This window comes from Lynx rufus, unplaced genomic scaffold (genome assembly GCF_022079265.1).
Source record: "Lynx rufus isolate CCGP_SWC_20201006 ecotype Redwood Valley unplaced genomic scaffold, mLynRuf1.p SCAF_18, whole genome shotgun sequence".
In the NCBI taxonomy this organism is placed as follows: domain Eukaryota; kingdom Metazoa; phylum Chordata; class Mammalia; order Carnivora; family Felidae; genus Lynx; species Lynx rufus.
This window is the reverse complement of record NW_025814832.1, coordinates 36982370-36997285: the sequence shown is the minus strand read 5'-3', so window position 1 is coordinate 36997285 and position 14916 is coordinate 36982370. Positions and strand designations below refer to the sequence as shown.

The following is a 14916-nucleotide window of genomic DNA, read 5'->3' as shown; positions in this document are numbered from 1 at the left end:
GCACCCGGCTCTTTGTGACCGTATTTGTAATAAAGTGAAAGCTGTGTTGTGCTTGCAACTGCGAAGTCCTAAAAACCTCACTCGACCAGCATCGAGAGAGCTGTGGTGGCAAGGTTGGGCCGTTCACCCTTGGGCCCAGCTGGGCTTCAGTGTATCTAGATCTGTCTGGTCAACCGGCAGATAGGTTGACCCTCGTGGGTGGTCTCAGGCTGGAGGGGGTTTGCTCTGGTGCCCTGAGCAGGCAGAGCAAAGCCTGCTGTCTGTCTTGGATTTTCCTCTCCTCCAGGGTCCACCAGGGCGCTCAACGCAGGAGGGGCTGCGGGCAGAGCCTGGGGGCAGAGCTGCCCCGTTCGAGGCTCCGAGAAACACGGCCGTGTGCACGGCACCGCTTGGGAGCCTGACCCCAAATGGGTGGGGGGCAGGGGTGTCCCCACTTGCTCAGCCACTCAGAGGGTCGTGGCGTGTTGAAGTCCCCAGGACCCCACACGACTCCGAGACAGGGAGGGGTGGGTTTGCACCGGTGACACAAATAATGGCATTCCCCACGTTGCAAATGATACCCTTCTGCCTGCTGGCATCATAGGGCAGCACTGACTAATTAACTAATCATAAGGCACATTAATTCTGAGTTAGCACAGTTTTAAACTAACCAGGCATTCCTGGATCTTTGCCGGAGAGCTCTAGGTAAACTGCGAAGGTGGTGGTGGTGGGGTCTATCCCACTCCCTCGAGTGTGAAAGGGGCAGAAGAGCTGTGCCCCCTCCCTGGGCTGCTATGAAGGTTAAGGGTGCAGTGTTTTGCACAGAGCCCAGCATGCAGTGAGAGCACAAGAGTTGCGGTTATTTTTGTAAGGCCGGTTTAGTCTCACGGACGGTAGTTTCCCACCTCCTCTTTTACATCTTTCCCACCTTCTAGAAGGCCTCTTTGAGAATCTAGCTTCATTATGGTTTTTCCACCTTCTTATCATCCAATAGACCCTGCTCCTAAGTCTGTTGCAGTGGAAAGCATGTCGTGAGTCCAAAGTAAGGTCTTCATAACTGACGGCTTCCCTTTCTGGGGGGGGGGTTCATTTTCGTGAGTGGCCACCCACTCTTAACGGGGTGGGGGGGGGGAGAGTCCACACAGTGACTACCGTGTGGGGATGTGGGTGTGGGTGTGGGTGTGGAGGGAGGCAGAGGACTGTGTGGGGCCCTTGCAGCCACTCTACGGAGGCCCCACGATTGGGCCTGCTTGTCACATGGGTCCTGCCTCCCGCATGTGAGACGGGCAGTTGTATTTGAGGACGATGTTTTTTGGGAACGTGATTAAGCAATACCCACGACCTGGAAGATTTCATGGAAATCCACTCTAGGCGCTCCCAGAGGCTGGGACATGCGCTCCCTCAAAAAGCGATCGTTCGCGTTTCTTTTTCTATTCACTAATCACGCAAAGGTGAGCAAGAAGAAACTTCCGGGAAAACTAAAAGGCGAAGTCTCTAAAAGGAAGAGGAAGGCAAGCCAAGGCAGACTGTCTTCCGTCCATCCAACCCTAGGCTTGTGGATGTGTTCTGTGAAAAGATGGCGCAGGTCTGACCTTTCCTGTGAGTACCACTTTTAGGGGATTCGCAGATTACCTTCCAAAGGGAATTCCAAAAGCCATAGCTCAGCTGCCACGTAAACGAAAGAACTAAAAGAAGACTCCCCAAGATCTAAAGAGGGGACCACACAAACATCAGCACCGAGAAGCCTGGGGAGAATTACTCCTAAGGGCTGCGGCAGCTTGCGGAGCTAAGAATGGTAACACGTGGGGCAGAACCCCTCGCTGCTTAGAGCCTCGTGCTGTGCAGGTTGCCAGGAGAGCTAAGGGGGCCCCCGGAGACCAGGCCAGCCTAAGCTCTGCTTGGTGTTCACGCTGCACGGGAGTGGGACTGCTGGTCTCGAGACTGCTTGCCTCCGGAAACCTCTTCCTTTTCCTTCCCACTCTACTTCACTCTAGAATGTTCTCTGATCCTGAAGAGAGAGAAATCACATTCCAGCAAAGAAAAACCTTTCTTAAACCTGTTCACTGAGGTGAAAGGGCAGGCTGGGAGCAAGGAATAAAAAAGCTGTTCGTGTATTCCAGCCAACCATGGGCAAGAAAGCCCCAGAAACGCTGGAGGCTAAACCTGAGGATCAGATGAGATCCAAGACTCAGAAGAACTTCCTATTCTGAGGGAGCTCCTACCAGACGGATGCCGCTTCCCACCCCCCCCCCCCGAGCACAAAGAGCAGGGGAGGGGGATTTTAATCATAGGTTTGGTACTATGAGAAAGAGAGTCTATTTTTCCACCATGGAGGGTTTCTTAATGGTTAAAAAAAAAATGAGCCTTCCACAACTCCGTGAAATTAGCCCTGAAAGAGACCATCTCCTTTAAGTCAAATTGGAGATGATCTTGACCTACTCATTTTTCAAGATGTTTGTGTGGAGAACTGCAACCATCCTCAAAACAGCACCCATCAATGGCTGAAAAGGAGAATGAAAATCAGTGCTCTTTGGATCCTTGGGGAAAAGATAAAGACTTCAGCAAGGTATTTACTATACTTCAAACACAGAAAAGGTTCTTCCTGCTGTCTGCGGGCCAACCTTACTCATAACTATCGGCTCGTGGGCAGGACTCAGGTGCCATCTTGGATGTTAGAGGCACTGGTGCTGCCTGTGAATGACTGGGTGAGAGCGCAGGTGAAAAACGAGGCTGGCCAGGCTACGCACATCTTCTCGACCTTCCTCAGGGACGATGCAGAAGGTTATTACCACGGCCACTGGAAGGGCAGCTTCCACCATAGCGTGTGACAACGGGCAGGTTTGCGTGGGTCATGGCCTCTGAGCCCTATGCCACCTGACAACCCACGACAGATGCAGGCAGCATTTGCTACGTGTTAGCAAAACCTCTTGGCAACTCGCACCGTCTTCACCTCCCAAGGCGACCCACGCCTGTCACCAACCGAGGCTTTTGCCATCTGGGATATGAAGGACCACATCACTGGCGTGGAACCAAAGATGGAGGTGAGGAGGGCAACAGGGGGCAGCCCAGAGCCGGCTGGGCCAGGGTGTGAGCCCAGGCAGGTCCTCTGGTACTCGCGGAGAGCACAGGATGTCGGTGTTTACAGGGCTGCATTTGACCCCCGAGGGAAAATGGGAGGTACGGTGGGGAGAGGGACCGACTAGAGGTCAAAAGCCCGTGGTACAGCTTTGAGAAAATCACTGCACCTCTTTGTATAAGAACATCCACCTTCCAATGCTATCTTGTGGATCGAGGGAACGAGAGTGTGCAATCCTTTCTAAATGCTCAGGCACGATACAGCCCTAAGGCACAGCACATACAGCACGCACCCACGTACAGGGCATGTCATCAATACGGGAAGGAGGAATGAACACTATTGGTAACACTATTAATAAGCTATCTGCCTCCCTTAGCTCTGGATTCAGGACATAACTCCTTTGTTGCTTTGACATTCTTATCCGTTTGGTAAAATCATAGTTGATAAAATGAACCCAGAAGTCAGGCACGATACAGAGGTGACAAAGCACAGAAAGACGCAGGCTCCAGGTGGAATTTGGGGTCACGGCGCTCCCCATCCAGGGCTCTGGGCAGCACACGATCCACTCGCAGCCCCGTGCCCCCTGTGGAAGGGCCGTGGGGAGAGACTGAGCCGGCCCCGCGCAAGTCGGCTTCTCGTGATTCTTACCTGGGAGAGGCCACCGAGAATGCACAATACATGTGTTGGTCTCAATTCTGTCCTTTACCTTGGTGTCTCAGTCATGTAGAATATAACCCCACGGTCACTGGTATGGGAATTCGGGTGAGTATGAGTAGCTCGAAAACACTGCCATTACAAAGCAAACCCAAAGGAGCAGGCAGAGCGCGGAACAAAGCAAGAGAAAAGGCGCGTCGCAAGACGGAGGAGAAAGGAAACTTTCAGAGGTGGGGAACATCTCTGGCAATTACCAGATGTAGCAGGATAGGCTTCGTCTTAAGGGAACCCATATTTCAAGCCCCACTGTGTGGTGATCCTAGTGGAGCGTTAGTAAGAACACTGCCTATGTCTGTGCACAGCTTTCGGACTCGCGGTTGTGCGCAGACTTCATTTAGTTAAATAACCGGCAGCAGAAATGAGCGTGAATATTCTGCTCTGGGCCACCTGGGAGGTCGTGTCCACACCATGGAACCATCCAGCGAGGGGGCTGGGGTCTCGGGCAGCAGCCCTCTGTAAGATCAGCATGCTCGAGGAACGGTCTTCCGTGCATGACCCAACACAAGCAGGAGCACACGCTCAGGGTTAACAAGTGGGGTTAGTTTGTTCGTTTAGTCACCCAAGGATCTGGAAATGTGCTCACCGAAGGCCTGGATGACCACTGAAGCCAGTGCATTTTGGTACAGAGAGTCTGGAGAATAAGAACGGACAGAGGAAAAGTATTTGGAAAAGAGTCAGTGTCTGCCCTGGGAACTTGAGGGTCAGAATGGCCCGTGTCAAGCGTGCCACAGACCCACATGCGCTGGCACGGAAACACCTCCCAGATATACCGCCGTGTGAAAGACGCGAGATGGAAAATGGGATGCGTGGTACCTCGCTGTGTGTATGATCACACATGCATACAGCTTTCCAAAGGTTACAGAAGGGATGGTGAATAGTGGGACCAGTAGTTGGGGTTAGGGGTGATAGTGTCTTGTCATTTTTATGTCCATCTTAACTATTTCACCACAGAGTTAGTATTTTAACATTTATTTATTTTGAGAGAGAGAATGAGCACGAGCAGGGGAGGGGCAGAGAGAGAGAGAGAGAGAGAGAGAGAGAGAGAGAGAGAGAGAATGAATGAATGAATGAATTTGCTGTCAGCAAAGAGCCCAATACGGGACTCAAACTCACAAACTATAGTATCATGACCTGAGCTGAAATCAAGAGTCAGATGCTTAACTGACTGTGCCGGCCAGGCGCCCCTAGTTATTATTTTAATAACATTTTTTAAAAAAGGGATTAGGACCTCCTTCACCTCCTGCCAACATCACCTGTGGTGAGAGACTGGAGACAGGTTTTCGTTTCTTAGGTGAAATCAAACAAGTACTTATCTGTTGCCTCAGAGTGAATCTCAGGAAGCTTCGTGTCATTCTTGTGCAGGGGCTGTGCTAATCTTCTCCATGTCATCCCAATATTAGTAGATGTGCTGCTGAAGTGAGTACTAGGGCCGATCTCAGGGCCAGTTGTGGTCCAGAGGGAACCGGTTCTATTGATGGGTTTGTTGACAGACACAGGCTATAAGCCACCCATTAAATGCGTGGGTTCTTGTAGGTGTCAGAGCCATGTGTCCGTGAGGGAAAGGCTCTGGCTTACCCCGGACCATATTCTATGGAGCAAAAACTTGCGCTCCATTTGGTCTTTCTTTAGGAACAGCCAGCGTTAGAGGATTCAAGGCTCCTTTTCCAAAACAAGATGTTGTGACGACCAGTGTTGTCGGCAACCTTCACTGCAGACAAGGGGAGGTCGTCAGTTCACACAACTTGAGGCACACGGGGTCTGCATTTATCCCATCCATCACCACGGAAGCTCCCTGAGGCTCGCAACAGAGCCGCTTATTTAGATCGATTACGATTTTAAATGTCTCATTCTTTCCCATTTTTCTTTCCAGCAGAAAAGCATTTGGGAGAGTAGCAATCAGAGAGTAGGCAGACTCCTCGCCTCTCATCAACCAAGTAGGAGCGGTCTTAGGCTGGCTTAAGTCACACCCGAGTACACCGTGAGGTGGCCGATTCCGGTCTCCAAAGGCTGGTTAGTGTTCACATGTTGTTGGTGAAGCTCCCTGAGTCTTGAGAAATCTCTCAATTTTATTTAGCATCACTCTTGCTGGCACCACCGAAAGGCTGAGAGAATGAACCTACCTGTGACCTGAAAGAATGGAGGACAAGCAGCCCAAGGCATTGAGCACTTAGACAACTGCTCCAAGACCCTCCTTCTTCTACCCGGATGGCTGCGGCTCCGTATAACGACCTCTGCAGAGCGATTACTAAGAAGAACACAGTTACCGTGTCCTACGTTTTAGGAAATCCACACGGAACATGTAGCTGTAAAGAGGCATTGCATTTGCAACCTGCTCTCAAATGGTTCCAAAAAAAAAAACAAAACCCACAAAAAACAAAGCACGCACAATTGTGTATCTGTACACATGCACGCTCAGAGATGTAGAGCAAGAATGATAAAGCAGAGGTGGTAAAGTGTTAACACGTATGGAATCTGGGTAAAACGAATACAGCAATTCTTTATGGGTTTTTTTTTTTCAACTCTTCTGCAACATTGAAATTGGAGGTTATCTCAAAATACATTTTTTCAAGATTTAAAAAGGCACACGGCACTGACTTCAATAATTAAGCCACCATCCAACTTCCTAAACAAGCTGATGACACAGAAACACCTTGTTTTGTTTCACTCCACAGATGCTGTGTGTTTCACAAACGGAAGGTCCGTGGCGTGCCAGCAACAAGCGAGTCGATTGGCGCCATTTTTCCAACTACATTTGCTCACTTCTGGTCTCTGCGCCACATTTCGGTCATCCTCGCAGTATTTCAAACGTTTCCATCGTTATTGTGTTTGTTAGGGCGATCCGTGATCAGTGATTACAACCTGATCAAAGTTCAGGTGACGCTTAGCATTTTTTAGCCACACGGTGTTTTTCAGTTAAGGTACGTGCATTCTTTTTTGAAAGACTCAAAGCTATTGCACACTTAGTAGGCTACAGGGTAGAATACACATAACTTTTACATATGCACCGAGAGACCCCAAAACTCACTGACTCTCTTTACTGCGACATGCCCTTCATCGCGGTGGTCTAGATCTAGAGGTGACCAGGAAAATGAACCTGACCGTGCAATCACACCACAGTGGCACCTACACTCGCTCTCACTGTTCTTGTTCTCTTTGGCTCTTGCTGCAAGGATGACAAAGTCCTGATGAAAGTTATTTTTTTCCCCCTCTTTTTGATAAAATAAGGACAACAATTTCCCCAGAAAGGCTCTCCGTGACAGACAGGCCTATTTCCAAAGTGCTCTGCTCATCTATCAACTCCAGAACATATTTCTCGGTGTTAACTTTATAGATTAATCTTTCTCTCTCTCGAATAACCATTTAAGTATCGTGAATGCTTCTGGCTTGCCTGTGAGCTAGCTATTCTGCTCCTCGGTGCCAATGGATAGAATTCAAACACGAAAAGTCGATCGACGTTCCACTTGTGAGAGTTCCGTGAACTGTTATTTATCATGGGCAAGATGAACGGGCATCTGAAGGCGGTTCTTGGGCACTCTATTCACATGAATAATAAATCAGGGTAAAAGCCTACCCAATTCAAAGCAACACTGGATCAGAATCGTGGGCTCACGTGTGCCTCCAAGGGCACACTCAGCCTTTGATTTTTCTGGCAAGACAGAAACAATGAACCCTCCTTCTCTTGGTGGGATCTCAAGATGCTGGGTCAGGTGGGCTGGGCTACGTCACCCTTTCACGGGGGCCCCCTCCTCATTTATCTGACGCCATGGGGAGGTCGCCTGGCCCCTGGCATCTCCCCCTCAGCGACTGAACATTAGCCTTTTCAGGAATGAGATCTGCTTTAAACTTTAAGAAAAGGTACCTTCTTACATGGGTCTGCTGAACGTTATTAATAAGCCTCTTTGATGGCCCAGCCTTGTTGTTCCGAACGCTGATGGTCCTTGGGTCTGTGGATCAGAGGCTCTTCTGCTGTTGTGTTCTCTTTGAGAGAAAACAGAAACCAGCCCGCTTTGTGCCTTTTTTCCATCAAGAAGAGAGAGTTATGTGGCTGCCTCCTCTCCAGGAGAGCACAACACAGCTGGTTTTGTTTTTGTTTTGCGACATAAACCAGTACATGAGTGTTCCATCTTCTAGGAAATCACCTCCACCTTCACAACTGTGCACGGCGGCCTTCTGGGGGGACAGCGCTGCCAGGACTGGGCTCTCCCAGGGTGGGCCGCCTCGGGGCAGGTTCGTGCTTCCTGCGGGCTCTTCCCCCCCTGCTGCCACGTCTGTGCCTGGGCTGGGTGCCTCTGAGCCTCCAGCCGTGAGATACAACGTTCCGGGTGGGGCCTCCTGATGGATTCACCCATCCTGAAATTTTGCATTTTCAGTGGCATTCTGGTCTACCTTCAGTGATACCACTTTTGTAGGTAGGAACATTTTTTTTTCAAGTTTCTTTACTTATTTTTGAGAGAGACAGAGATAGCATGAGCAGGGGAGGGGCAGAGAGAGAAGAAAAGAATCCCAAGCAGGCTCCGCACCATCAGTACAGAGCCCGATGTGGGGCTGGAAACCATGAGATCATGACCTGAGTGGAAGCTGAGAATAGGAGCTTAACCGACTGAGCCACCCCGTTGCCCTGTTAGGCAGGAAAATTAAAAAAGACGGGGTACCACGGGAACCCCGGTTGCTCCGCATAAGCTCTGGGACTTCCCTCGACTCTCAAAACCAAAAACCCACACCTCGTGATTTTGGAGTCATCTTTCATCGGAGATTCCGAGGAAAATTAAAAGCTGAGGCAAAGACGAGCGTCCGAGTTACAAGCACAAACTTGATCTCTACAAGCACCCTGCAGATAACTGGGGGTGCTTGGGGCCTTACTGCTGGCATTCGCAAGGACCACGGGAGCTGGGCGCCAGGAGGGAACGGTCCTTAATCCGATAAATCTCAGGGAAATTGATTCAGTGGCACTTGCTGAAAAAGCATGGAGCAAACTTCCCCAAGACAGACTGGTTTAGCCAGCCAGGGCCACCGCCACCGCTCACAGGGGGGACGCTCTCCCAGAGGGGTCTCGGCCCATGGGCAAAGCCTCAGGCAGCACCGTTTCTGCCGGTTTTCTCTGCGAGGCCCACACTGCAGCATCTGTTTGAAACGACAGAACCGCCCCTCAGAGAATATTCCGCTCGGTATTTTACCCGGAAACTCTTCGGACTATTCAACTAGCTCTGGATCAGGGAATGACACTTGTCGCTGAGGAAGGGGGGGGGAACGTCAGAGGGTAACTTTAACATGTCGCTAGCTCTCCTCGACGGCCATGTTGACCCCAGGCGGAGTTTGTGCGGCCTCGGTGACATCCGGACGCAGCCGGCTTTCTGCTGTTGTAAATGTCCTCTCCGGCCGCCCGGACTGTTCGTGGCATGTGGTCCCTCTGAGGCTGTGGAGACGGCCCCCTTCACCCGAGACTGGGGGCCAAACTCTGATGCTGTGTAGACAGGCAGCGTGGTGTAGAGACTGAGGGAAACTGAGCTCTCCCGGGAACCAGAACTTTCTCGTTGACCTCTTAGCCTTGGAGTCTCTTCTGCCCTGGGACAAAAAGTCCGCGGTTCACTCCTGCAGCTGCTCGTTCCTAACCCCCAGCACTGCTTCGCGTCCCCTGCTGTCCTGTCCGCTGTCACCGTGTATGCTTTCCAGTTCCTTCCTTTTCTGCATAAGGTCTCCAGCAAGACGTGGGCTTTTGCTGGGAAAACTCACTGTGAGCAAAGGGCGTTTCTCCTTTCCCTCTGACCAGAGCTCCTGCCAAGTGGGCCCCTTCACACGAAACCTTCCGGCTGTAGGGCCTTGGTCCATGATTCCGGCTTCTGTAGGTGAGCTTGGGGGCTGCTTCACAGCCAGAGGAAATTGCTTCTTCCTTTTGATTTTAGCTAGCCCTTCGTTAAAAACAAAACAAAACGAAACACCAAAGAGCCGCACTCCAGGAATAAACAAACAGACACACACTACTCGTGGCTCAACTCCCTGCTGCGGTCGAACTCTGCCTGCAGTGACTTGCATGGCCCCCGGGGAACAGCTCAGTCAGATTCTGGCTCCTGGACCCATGTCGCCCTCTTGTTCCCCTACATCTGAGTTTAGGGCTGCAGTGCCCACATAAAGGGGGAGACCACGCAAATACACAATTTCTCCTGAGGATGAAGTGGAATAAATAGGAGACGTGTTTTGTGGCTGACTTTGTTGCATCTCGCCTCTTTCTGGAAAGTGACAGACAAGTAATGGTATTTCACTTAACACTTAAAGCAGGGTCAGTGTGGGATGTCTACGCTGGTCCCGTAAAGAAACTGTGTTCGATGCTACTGTGGACCTCTTATACTTAAGAAGGCTAGATACACACAAAAGGGAGAAAAGAAAATCCCGAACAGAATGTTCTGAGACTGCCTGCAGCATAATTTATGACTGTCCTCACCGCCCCCCCCAACCCGCCCCCTTAAAACCAGGTTTTGCAGACTGAAGGGAAGGGATCCGGGGAGAACCCCCTGGGACCTGTGTCCAGGACGGGCTAAGAGAAGGTAGGGTGGCAGACACAGAAGGGTCCTCTCTGAAACGATGACTCAGGACGAAGTCAACTGACCTGATTAATTTTAGTTTTCCTTCAGTTTGTCCTAAGAATATCTCGGAAAAGTAGCAGTGGGCTTACCACCAGCAGTTTTATTCTTGGAGTAGAGGACACATAAGCAGATTTGATGAGGAAGTTGCTGCTCTAAGAATAAAGCTTGTGCCAACCAGTCAGTAACTCAGCCACCCCAGGGGGGTCCCTTTTGCCTGCTCACAGGCGCCTGTCGGAGGAGACAGATGTGGGCTGTGGGACACAGCTGCTCCGCCGTCTCGGGAGCAGGGTCCCCGAGGTCATGGCCCAGTGCCGGCAGAGGCAGAGCTGGAAGGCACGATCCGCCGGCCCCCAGAGGTGGGATGCGGAGGGGTAATGGAGACTCCCCGGGAAGCACTGAAAAGCGGCAGGTGGTATGAGTGAGGAGGCCCGTGTCTTAAAGACTCTCGGTTCACCTCTAGGGATAGAAACGTTAAGACCGGCCGACGCTGGTTACCACCGACAACCAGGAGCCTGGCAGACGGCGGTCACTGAGACGGAGAGATGGTGCAGCGGGGGGGAAGGACACAGGTCCCGGTGCCAGAACACCGCCTGCCAGCTGCGTGTCTTCGGGCAAGTTACTCAGCCTCTCTGTGCCTTAGTTGTCTCAACTGTACACTGGGGACAACAGGACCCGCTCTGTAGGTTGGCTGCGAGGGTTAAATGAGCGACGGGGTGGGCCTGGCGCCCGGGGTTTGTTAAACACGCGCACAGAACGGGAGTCTTACGGGAAGAGTCTCGACGAAGGTGGCCGAGCCAGAATGGTGGCTGACGCCCACTCCTTGCAGCGGAGGCCGTGGCCAGCGTGGGAACGGCAGCCAGGGCCCGCGGAGGAGCTGGCTAAACTCTGGTTACGCTTCAGGTGCAAGGCGCACCCAGGAGAGCCGCACACACACGAGAAGTCCCGTCAAGGACTCGGAACAACGGTTACAGCCCTGCTGGGCCTGTGAGTCCATGAAGCCCGATCCCCAAAGCAGGTGTGCCCCCACCGCTCTCTCGGTTCGGGGGGGGCACTCCGCAGCCGCCCTACTGGTGGGCACGGGACCCCATCCCCGCCGGGTCTGTGCCGACTCTGAAAATCAGCAGGAATCTGGGGGGCTCAAGCCACAGACTGAAGGCAAGGCTGGTACCTGGCCTTTTTTTCTTCCCCACCCCGCAGAGGTCAGGGGTCACCGGCCTCCTCTCTCCAGAGAAACGGAGGGCGCGACGACCCCTCTGGGATTCGGGAAAATGGGGCTCAGGAGCAGGCCACGTCCCCCTACTCACCACTTTGGGCTTGAAGGGCGGCTGGATCTCCCTGTTCTCGAGTTTCTCCCAGTCGATCCTCCGGAAGAAGGCGTGCTCCCGCACGTCCCTCTCCCCCTCGGGCCCGCAACCCAGCCGCTTGCCAGGGTGTTTGGTCATCAGCTGGAAAGCAGCAGAAAAGAGGACGTAATGTATACAGGTGACGACAGCGTATCGTATAACTGAGATGTGCCGAGAGCACAGAACCTAAGAATCCTCCCCACGAAGAAACAAAAGGTAACTATGTGAGGGGAGGGACGTGTCTACCTGATACGGGGAAATCTCTTCACAGCGGATGGGCATATCAAACCGCCAGGTGGCACATTTTTAGATGTATCGCGCAAAGTTTGTCGATTCTACCTCAAAAAAGCTGAACAACAACAAAAAAAAATCCGCCCTCCCCCACCGCACACACAAAAAGTGGGAGAAAAAGAGAATGTTGGACAATAGTGCCTTCCCTTCGGCAGCTCTGCCCCCCAGCCCAGACCGTGTGGACGCCCGGAGAGCACCCCAAGAAATCAGCCGCTTGTGCAGACTGACCCCCAACTCACAGATACGGTGCTGATAGTATGGGTCTTTCTATAGTGATTTGTATGATAAAGGAAACGGAGACAATCTGGCCCCACAGCCAGAGGAATTTAAATAGGTGTTTTCATACACTGTCTGTGTCGAACTGCCTTCCCAGATGTCTATAAAAGTACGTGTGCGAAGAGGTATGCACAACTGAAAATTGTGCATCTCATGTGATACTAGTAACAAGCATCAGATGCCTGTTTATTGCTTGGACCAAACCGTATTAATCGAAGACTCGCGGGTTTGGCAAAGTAAATGCCAGGACCAGCCGGTGACTAGTCAATTCCCACGTGCCTAGTGCAGGACATGGAGGCGAACACGGGCCACCAGCTTGGAGGGCAGGGCCCAGCTCTCCCTGTGTAGATTTGCAAACAGTGCCTGGCCCTTGGAAGACAGGTGATAAATGCATCCCAACCGATCAAACCCACCGGAAAATGTTACTTTCCATCTCTCTGGGTCTGACAATAATTTTGTGGCCTGAAGCTTGACTATTAAAACAGACCAAGTCAGGGGCGCCTGGGTGGCGCAGTCGGCTAAGCGTCCGACTTCAGCCAGGTCACGATCTCGCGGTCTGTGAGTTCGAGCCCCGCGTCAGGCTCTGGGCTGACGGCTCGGAGCCTGGAGCCTGTTTCCGATTCTGTGTCTCCCTCTCTCTCTGCCCCTCCCCCGTTCATGCTCTGTCTCTCTCTGTCCCAAAAATAAATAAACGTTGAAAAAAAAATTAAAAAAAAAAATAAATAAAACAGACCAAGTCATGAGCCAGTAATTTCCGTTCCTAGGTATTTCCTCGACAGAAGCAGTTCGTATGTTCCCCAAAATACACAACCTGGAAGTTTCGTGGCAGTTCTGTTTGTAACGGCTCCCGAAACCGATGTGGAAACAACCCAAAGGCCCAGCAGCAATAACACGAATGGATAAACTGTGCTGTGGTCACACAGCAGAAGAAACACAGCAAGACAGGATGGAACCACAGACACAGGAAATGGAAAAATCTCACTATCACAGTGTTGGCTGAAAGAAGCCAGGCCCGGGGAAGCGTCCACTGCAAGACTGCATCTGTGTGACGTTCAGAACAGGTGACGCTAATCCATGCAGGGACAAGTGGGGACGCTGCTTACCTCAAGGGGAGGGGTGGAGCTGTGGGACAGGAAGGGAGGGGGCTTCTAGGGTGTCGGAAACATTCTCTCTCTTCTAATTAATTAAACATGTATTTATTCTTTATTTGAGAGAGACAGAGACAGCACAGGCGGGGGAGGGGCAGACAGGGAGGAAGAGAGAGAATCCCAAGCAGGCTCCATACTGTCTGTGCAGAGCCCAATGCGGGGTCAAACTCACGAACCTCGAGATCATGCCCTGAGCCCAAATCAAGTCAGATGCTAACTGACTGACCACCCAGGCACCCTTTAAAAAATTAAAAAAAAAAAAAAAAAAAAAAGGCACCTGGGTGGCTCAGTTGGTTGAGTGTATGACTCTTGGTTTCCGCTCAGGTCATTATCTCGCAGTTTCATGGGTTTGAACCCCTTGTCAGGCTCTGCACAGACAGCATGGAGCCTGCATGGGATCCTCTCTCTCTCTTCCTCTCTCTCTGCCCCTCCCCTGCTTATGCTCTCAAAATAAATAAATAAAAACATTAAAAAAATAAAAAAAATTTTTTTTTGGATGTTTATTTTTGAGAGAAAGAAAAAGAGCACAAGTGGGGGAGGGATGGGGAAAAGTGGATCAGAAGCAGGCTCTGTGCTGACAGCAGGGAGCCTGCTGCGGGGCTCAAACTTGTGAATTGAGAGATCAGTCAGGCGGTTAACTGACTGAACCACCCAGGTGCCCTAAAACATTATTTCTCTTGACCTGAGTGCAACTGCATGGGTGTGTTAGTTTTGTGAAAATTCCCTGATCTACGCACTGACGATTGGTGCCCATTTCTGCATGCACGGTTTATCTCAAAAAAAGAGAATCCGATGAAGAATGACCCAAGGCACACCACGTTAGGCAACGGAAGAGAACCAACGTTTTCTGAGCGCCCAAGATGACGTCTGGCAACTCACGCCACAATTTCATGAGGTGGATGAGAAACTAAAACACAGCGCGATTAGCTGCCTGGGCCAGAGTTCCAGGAAGTCCAGTGGACCAGAACCCATTCTCCAGGCCGCCATATTTCCCACTATTCCCCGGGGATCACCACACTGGAGCCCTTGATGGCAGAAATGAGTGGCATGGGTTTGCGGTCTCTCCGCCATCTCTCTCAGAAGTGTGGGGAAGGGATTTCCCCAGTCGACCCCCTGGGTCTGTAATTATAAAAGAATTCAGATCTACTTACTCCTTTGCAGATGGAAACGGCCTCCTTGGACAAGGATTTTGGGTAAGAAACGTTATGCTCCATTATCGACTGAAACAGCTCGTCTTCATCTTCGCCATCAAATGGAGGCTGTTCCAGAAAACAGAGACATGGGAAAACACGCAGAGTCATTCAAACATGGCGCCTGAAGATCCCACTCAGCGCCAAGAAACAGACGGCGCTTCCCGGCGCACCACGGGCTGCAGGGTTAGCTCAGCGAAGTTGCTGGTTTATTTGATTATCTTTCATTAGGTTGGCGGTTGTGTGTTTTTCACTTTTTCCTCTGTCTCTTTAATTATCCTGCCCTGGGCAACCCAAAACCATCTTTAGGGAAAATGTTTT

General features: G+C 51.3%; 1 protein-coding gene and 1 non-coding gene across 4 annotated transcripts in view; both read right to left on the bottom strand.

Annotated features, from left to right (window-relative positions):
- Positions 1-14916, bottom strand: part of PRKCA (protein kinase C alpha) — a 400385-nt gene that overhangs the window by 7033 nt on the left and 378436 nt on the right. For all 3 annotated transcript variants that reach the window (XM_047081548.1, XM_047081550.1, XM_047081549.1), the window contains 2 exons: positions 14557-14664; positions 11652-11792 (listed from right to left, as the gene is read on the bottom strand). In XM_047081548.1, coding sequence (XP_046937504.1) covers positions 11652-11792; positions 14557-14664 — 249 coding nt within the window. The remainder of the gene's footprint in view (positions 1-11651; positions 11793-14556; positions 14665-14916) is intronic.
- On the bottom strand, positions 5087-5193 carry LOC124513706 (U6 spliceosomal RNA). The gene has a single exon (XR_006962524.1). It is a non-coding gene; the product is annotated as a U6 spliceosomal RNA (small nuclear RNA).